We start from the raw sequence: 8,346 nt of genomic DNA on the forward strand, positions 1-8,346 counted from the left end.
AAAAATGGGACATTTCCATTTTTTAAGCAACTTTTTTTTCAGGTTAAACCACGTCTCTCCATCTCATTTCTGATGGACATGAAGATCTCTTCTTTCTCACTACAAAACAGTAAAAAAGTAAAACAAAAGTTATGTTTATCTCTTGAGAAACATTAAGCACATCTTCATGGACTGGTCAACTGGGAAATATCCTATAAAAGTCATGATTTGCACTTACCTTTCCTCCATCTGGCCATGGTCCACTTTTACCACAGCTTCCGTCACCGTCAGTTTGCAAACCTCTTCCAAAGCCTTTATTGTTGCCTGTGTTAGAACCACTTTAGCTATTAGTGCTATTATTTCTCATTTGAAGATGGAGAGACGTGGTTTAATCTGAAAAAAAAGATGTTTAAAAAATGGAAATGTCCCGTTTTTGTCATTCTCACAAATACAATAAAGGTTTCACAAATCAGTAACTGTGTCTGATTGAATGTTTAGCCTCTGTAGGATAATCTAGGCCAGATTTGAGAAGTCTAGGTACAGTGGTTTTTGATCTGGACCTGGTCCAAAGTGGTCTGTATGCTGAAAAAACGGTTAAATGTGTCTTTATTGCATTTTCACAAATAGAATAAAGGTTTCACAAATCAGAAACTGTGTTATAATGAATGTTTAGCCTCTGTAGGATAATCTAGGCCAGATTTGAGAAGTCTAGGTACAGTGTTTTTTTTTTATCTGGACCTGGTCTAATGAGGTCTACCTATAAAACAAAAACGGTGAAATCTCCCCTTTAGCATTTTCACAAATAAAATAAATCTTTCACAAATACAATAGTGTGTGTCAGGCAAAGTTAATGTCTTACCTAAAATGTCTAAAATGTTTTCACATCAAGAAGTGTCACAAAAAAACAGACAATCAGTGGACAAACAGTCGCACTGCACATTAAATTAATTTCCCCTTAACTTTCCCCTAAAATGCCGAAGCTGACGAATCGTAAGCTAACTTCAGCGTATCTTAACAGATCTCCGTTCAACCTCCCAAAGATCTTCACCTTTGACTTCAACTCAACCAAACTGAAATACGTCAAAATTTTCTCTGAATCCGAGTGGTCCAATGGGAGAGGCGTTCTTCTTTCTGACTCTTGATTGGCTCAAATCGCACACTAGTGCCATCAGCGTTATATGTTCCGTCAGCGTGTGTTACAAGGAGGTTTTACTTGCTCTGTGGAACAGTGGAACATGGCGAGCTGGTGTGTGCGAGCGATGAGACAAAGCTACTCACTTGTAGCTTCACCTGTGCTAATAAGGTAACAGACTTTGTCAACTGAAATATGGCCGTTAGTGAAACGCTAGGCTGGGTTTGACAGGATGGTGAGCTTCCGTCATCTCAGGGAACGAGATAGTGTTAGAAAGCTAACCGCTAGCAACGTTAGCTTTCTAACGTTAGCTAACCGAGCATGGTCTGTAATATTGACCTTCATGTGGGAGAGAAAGACTTAAATTGACCGGACCCGAATGTATGTTTGTGTCGGAGATGACCTCGCCAGAACTCATGCCTAACCGGTGCACGCAGTCCGTGTCATTAACATTGTTAGCGTGTCATTGCTACAAGAATATGAATACAAGAATACAAGAAAACGATGACATCGGGTTACGTGGTGTGGAGAGGGGGTTTTAAGGCTAATTTATAGTATGCTAAGATACAATTCAAGCTGTCTGTTATGTGGAGTTTGACATGTGTGTGTGTGTGTGTGTGTGTGTGTGTGTGTGTGTGTGTGTGGTCGGTCTCAGATATTAATTTTGTATTAGTTGAATTGCGTTTTACAATACGTTAACTTCTGTTAGTGCGTTCTCTCTCTTTTTGAATGGAGATAATACCAAACAAAGTCCCATTCTTAAATCTGATAATTTAACGTTTCCTATCGTCAGTGAACATGAAACTCTTCTGCATAAAGCTTCCTGTGACATTGGATGGACAGTCTGGGAATGGAGTTTGGCGTCATGTCTTCACACGACTCTGTTGGCTGGAGTAAGATGATGACATGGTGAAATAAATAATTCTACCACATATAATATAATTACACTTGTTATGAGACTATAAGCATACAAGTAGGCATGCATAATTGAATTACATATAGGGTAGTTGCATAACCTTCTCTCTTAAGTACTAGTTGTACAGTTGGCAGCAGTGTTCATTAAGCTGTCTGATAACATCAATTAGTAGCTCTGGACAAAGAACCAAAATAGCCTGACTTCTGCAGAAGTAAAATTATAGTATTTATAGATGGGTTCAAAATCTTCCACTAATGTCTTCCAAAGGTGCTCTGTTGGGTTGAGAGAAGAATGCCAGAGTATATAATATGCATCATTTTCATAATCCCCAAACCATTCAGTGAGCCTTCATGCCGTGTATGCTATATTTCTCCACTCGTTTACTCCTACTACTACGACTATTACTGATAATAATAATAATAATAATAATGCATTTTATTTATAGACGCATTTCAAAGCACTCAAGGACACCTTACAAGACACTGTTAAAAAAACGAGCAGCACTTTATCGCTAGATCATTAATTCAAAGTACACAAAAATGATAACTATAAAAATTAGGTATCAAATCATCATCACCATAAAGTAAGATAAGATTAAAGATAACCCTTTATTCATCCCAAAGCGGGGAAATTTGCAACTTTACAGCAGCAGAGAGATAGTGCAAACAGGAAGCATCAGTAGAAAAGAACACAAAGCAATATATAAGTATGTAAGCAGTAAGTAAGTAATAAGTACATAAGTAGTAGGGCTGCACCCGATTTAAGAATTTTCCGAGTCAACTAATAGTTGTCATTTAGGGCCATTAGTTGACTAGTTGCTCTCATGTCTACGATATTAATTTGAATATTAAATTACATATTTTGAGTGGTGCAACACCATGCATTGAGTTCAGGGTCTTGGAAAGAATAGTATAAGTAACACTGTTAACACTGTGCTATATTACAGAGAATTACAGAACTGTACTAATTCTTTAATAAAGGCCTATATTTTATCTACAAGTGCACATAACTCACTGAGTAAACTGCCTGTTAATTATACACTGTGTGCACAATAATTAGGCAAGTGAGTATTTTGACCTTATCATTTTCATGCATCTTTTCCAACTCCAAGCTANTTCAGACACAAGATTGGTCCATAGATAAAAAAAAAGACATTGATAAGACATTGCCCCATTTTACTTGCATTGTTTGATTTGCATACCAGAAAATTAATATTCTAATAATGTATTTATTTGTGTAATGAGGGAGGGTTTGGTCTTAAGTGATCAACACCCTATATCAAGGTAAGCATAATTATTAGGCAGCTTCTTTACCTCAGACAAAATGGGCCAAAAAAGAAATTTAACAGACTCTGAAAAGTCAAAAAATGTAAAATGCCTCTCAGAGGGATGCAGCACTCTTGAAGTAGCTAAGCTATTGAGGCGTGATCATCGAACAATCAAACATTTTGTTGCAAATAGTCAACAGGGTCACAACAAACGTGTGGAGAAAAAAAGACGCAAATTAGCTGCTAAAGATTTGAGAAGAATTAAACGTGAAGCTACCAGGAACCCATTAACCTCCAGTGCTGCCATATTCCAGAAATGCAACCTACCTGGAGTGTCGAGAAGCACAAGGTGTTCAGTGCTCAGAGACATGGCCCAGGTAAGGAAAGCTGAAACACAACCACCACTGAACAAGACTCATAAGTTGAAACATCAAGACTGGGCCAAGAAATATCTGAGGACAGATTTTTCAAAGGTTTTATGGACCGATGAAATAAGAGTGACTCTTGACGGACCAGATGGATGGGCCCGTGGCTGGATCACTAATAGGCACAGAGCTCCACTTCGACTCAGACGCCAGCAAGATGGAGGTGGGGTACTGGTATGGGCTGCTATTATCAAGGATGAGCTAGTTGGACCTTTTCAGGTTGAAGATGGACTTAAAATCAACTCCCAAACCTACTGCCAGTTTTTAGAAGATACTTTCTTCAAGCAGTGGTACAGGAAAAAGTCTACATCATTCAAGAAGGCCATGATATTTATGCAGGACAGTGCTCCATCACATGCATCCAAGTACTCCACTGCATGGCCAGCGAGCAAAGGCCCTTAAAGATGACAGAATAATGACATGGCCCCCTTCTTCCCCTGACCTAACCCCTATTGAGAACTTGTGGGCCCTTCTTAAATGTGAGATTTACAGTTAGGGAAGACAGACACCTCTTTGGACAGCATGTGGGAGGCTGGGGTTGCTGCTGCACGGAAAGTTGATCATCAACAGATCAAGAAACTAACAGACTCCATAGATGGAAGGCTCATGACAGTTATTGAAAAGACGGGTGGCTATATTGGTCACTGATTATTTGTTGAAATGTCAGAAGTGTTTATTTGTAAATTTTGACCTATTTATTTGTTATTCTCACTCTAATAGATGGAAATAAACAAGTGAGATTGGAAATTTTTAGTTTTTCATTTAGTTGCATAATTGTGCACACATAGATATTCTTCTGAGAAAGCCCAAACTCACTTTTCCTTTGTTAAATATTCAGTTTTGAGGTTTATTAAAAATTTTGATTGACTGAGATCACTGTATTTGTTCGAAAATAAAATTAATCCTCAGGAATACAACTTGCCTAATAATTGTGCACACAGTGTACTGTCTGCAAAGCAGTAATGATTGTGCTAACTAGCTACTTACACGTTTCAGATGATTCGTCATGTTTGTAGTCGACGAATGATAGGCAAATGTTTGCCTGCAGAGTTTACATATCACCTTGTGTTCGTCCTTCAACTTCTTAAAATGATCTCACACTTTGAATTTCCTGCCTGACATGTTATTAAGTAGACTGTGTAATAACCAAAGGTACCAGCCCTGTAAATTAACGTGACTCCTGTCTGACTGTTGAGCATGGTAACTTCCTGGGTCTGTCCTTTCAAATTAAATTTTCACATGGTCCAGTCATACAGGTTTTGATTTATTTTGACAAGGCGCAGGTCCTAATAGAGTTTCAGGTATAATTTTTGTTTTTTGTCTCTCTTTTTTTCTGCGGCTAAGCGACCAATGAAATCTTGCCGACTAATGACCTTTCTGGTCGACTAACATTTGGTCGACTATTAGGGGTAGCCCTAGTAAGTACTAAAATCATCATCATAAATTCATCATTAGTGCAAGTCTCTGTGTGTCACCATAACATCAGACCGAGTATGCCAGCTTAAAAGGTATGTTTTCAGACGGGATTTGAAAGTGGAAAGTAGGGATGCACGATATTTGATCTTTTTGCCGATTTCAGATATGCAGATATATAACTCTTTGGGCTGATAGCTGACATAGATATCAATAAATATTTTTTTCCCCACTTAATTTTAGTGTTCATAAAGTCTCTTCTGTAGTGGAATTAACATCGTATTATGCATGCATACTCTTATCATGATGGCCCACCAGCAGATGTAGACATGGAATAGAATTCTTCTTTATGTATGTAATATTTATTCATTTTGCAAAATAAGGAAAAGCATGTTGGCCGATTTTGGATTCATTTTAAAGCCAGTATTGGCTAATAACGATGACGTGCCAATGTTATCATGCATCCATAGTGGAAAGGGAGTCAAAATTGCGAATGTCATAGGGGAGAAAGTTCCAAAGGTGGGAGACAGAATGGCTGAAGGCTCTGAAACCCATGATAGTCAAGTGGGCAGATGGTGATGTGAGTTGGATTGCAGAAGAGGATCAAATTGTACAGGAGGGGGTAAAGGTATTAAGGAGTTCAGACATGTAGGAAGGGGCTTGATTATGAAAGGCCTTAAAGGTGAGAAGCAGAATCTCAAAATCATGGGATATTTAACAGGAAGCCAGTGAAGCTGTTGGAGAACAGGAGGTGATATGATCTATGGAGGGGGTTCTAGTTATGATACAGGCAGCTGGACTTTAGACCAGTTGGAGCTTATAAAGACACTTGAGAGGGAGACCAAAGAGGATGGAATTGCAATAATCAATACAGGATGTAACCAAAGAGTGAATGAGGATAGCAGTGCTGTGAGGTGTAAGTGACAGGCGAAGACAATTAATATTACGTAGATGAAAGTTGACCGATTAACATTATTGATGTGGACCTCAAAGGACAATGTACTGTCCAGGATTTATTTAATTTTTTCCACCTGTCTGTGTATAATACTGTATATAATCATACAATTTAGTGAGTCCCCTTGGACACTTATTTTTCAGTACTGCATCATGTACCCCACTGTAATGCTTCAGTTTTTACTCTTTATGAATGAGACGGTGCTGATAGTGATATATCCGAATTTGAACTTTGCAATGGATGATAGGTAACACTTGTAAATATTAGGGCTGAAACAAACTATTGCTTGAATAATCTACTAATTATGCCCATGGTCCTGTCTTGAGATGTTTTGATTTGTCAAACCAGTGATTCTATCTCTCTCTGTCTCTCTCTCTCTGTCTCACTCACTCACTCACTCACTCACTTCCCCCTCTGTCTCTCAGAGTGTCTCCACGATTGTTATGCACAGCAACCCAGCAGAAGAATGGCCATGGTTCAGATGAGGAGGCTGAGAAGCCAGAGCAGAGTGCAGCAGAGAAACTCCTGGTGGAGGAGAAGGCCCAGCTGGAAGAAGAGCTCAAGGAAATGACAGTAAGTCTGAGAGTTTAGCAGGCTGGTGTTATGTTTTACAGAGATAATAACTGCATCACACCCATGGCTGCATTTTTCAATTTCTCACATTTTGTGTTTTGGCCCATTTAATTTTACCTGACCACCATATCAACAATCGGTAACTTTTAAGGTAGACTAATGACCCAAACAGTGACACTGTTAATTTCACTGAAATACAAGCTTCCTACACAAAAGTTTCTACAGTCATGTCACTGCTAGATCCTAAAAATGCTAATGATTTTTAGTGACATCCTGAGGAAAAAAGGAACTTTGAGTGATGTTCTGTATACTGTGTGTATGTACTGATTAAAAACTATCCGTTGAGAAATGAAAACTATTTGTTGCATGCAGCCACACAATCTTCTGTGACCTTCAAAATGAGCTATTGTTGCTTATTCTTAAAGGGGCAATAAGCGAAATCGTTTCACCGCTAGGTTCGCTGTCGTGCACTGCCTGTAGAGCAAAACAAAGTGTGTCATGAGCCACACCTCCCTCTACCTCTGCTCTCCAACCGGTTGGATCCAAACGGAGAGCCGCTAGCGGAGGCTAACTGGCTGTGCTGGTAGCTGAGTGAAGTGGAGCATGAGGAGTAAGCACCGGTTAGCCCCCGCTTTCACTGCAGGCAGATTCACTCGCCACAGGGGCGAGGAAATAAAACCTAAACAGCCAACTTAGTTTGGCTTAGTTTAGAAGTTAGCGATGTCTTTCACTCACTCTTGGTCTCTGCTGTGTTTAGCTATTTCCCTGCTTTCCTGTTAGCGTTAGCACTACTCGGCTGCCACGCTAACGCTCCAACTCCAACTGAGCCGGGAGCCAGGCTCACGGTCTCACGGAGAAGAGTTGTAACGTTAGCATGGCAGCCGACTAGTGCTAACGTCCCTACGCTTCTCCGCCAGGCTCAGTGAGTCGGAGCCGAGAAGCGTGGGGACGTTAGCGTTAGCACTAGTCGGCTGCCATGCTAACGTTCCGGGAGCCTGCTTAAGCGTGGGGACGTTAGCGTTAGTACTAGTCGGCTGCCATGCTAACGTTACAACTCTTCTCCGTGAGAGAGAGGAATGTTAGCGTTAGCTCCCAGAGTTAGCACTAGAGCTATTACGGCTACTGGAGTAGCTTGCAGCTATGGAGCGCTTCTACCAGCTCTTCTAGTCACTGAGCCTCGCCTCCATTTCAGCAGATATATTGCATTTATTACAGGTACCATCCATCATTGAAATAGGCAGGGGAATAGCTAAACACAGCCGCCAGGCTTGACATGAACGTACATGAACGCGCAGCCGGACCGGCTTGTAAACAAGGGGCTGGAGATCAACACAGAGAGGGTGTGTGAGGTCATGCTATCCACCTTATTTTCAAACACGGAAGTAAATAGTGATCAACTTCCGTTTTTTGTGCGTGACTTCCGGTCAGCCGCTTTCCCTCATGCTTTCCGTGACCGGAGCTAACGGTGCAAGCTAATTTTTTTTCAATTTTCAGTTGTTTATGTTAGTCAATCACTTAGTTAGTTAGTTAGTCTGTGTATTTTGTATAGATAACTGTGCCCACGTTTCCGTTATAACGGAAATTTATTCCCTCTAAACGCGAATAAATCGCACGTCAATCATAAACTATGAACCAAAAAAGCACAATCTATCCCGAGTGAGACAAACTGCTTGATCCCCGTCTCCA

At 40.2% G+C, this 8,346-nt stretch overlaps 1 protein-coding gene across 1 annotated transcript in view; it reads left to right on the forward strand.

Moving 5' to 3' along the window:
* The first annotated feature begins 1,125 nt into the window (after nt 1-1,125).
* Nucleotides 1,126-8,346, forward strand: part of grpel1 (GrpE-like 1, mitochondrial) — an 11,888-nt gene continuing 4,667 nt past the window's right edge. Inside the window, exons 1-2 of the mRNA XM_050066996.1 lie at nt 1,126-1,282; nt 6,513-6,660. Of these exons, the coding sequence (XP_049922953.1) occupies nt 1,158-1,282; nt 6,513-6,660 (273 nt within the window). The 5' untranslated portion in view covers nt 1,126-1,157. The remainder of the gene's footprint in view (nt 1,283-6,512; nt 6,661-8,346) is intronic.

The sequence above is a fragment of the Epinephelus moara genome, chromosome 17 (genome assembly GCF_006386435.1).
Source record: "Epinephelus moara isolate mb chromosome 17, YSFRI_EMoa_1.0, whole genome shotgun sequence".
NCBI classification, from domain to species: domain Eukaryota; kingdom Metazoa; phylum Chordata; class Actinopteri; order Perciformes; family Serranidae; genus Epinephelus; species Epinephelus moara.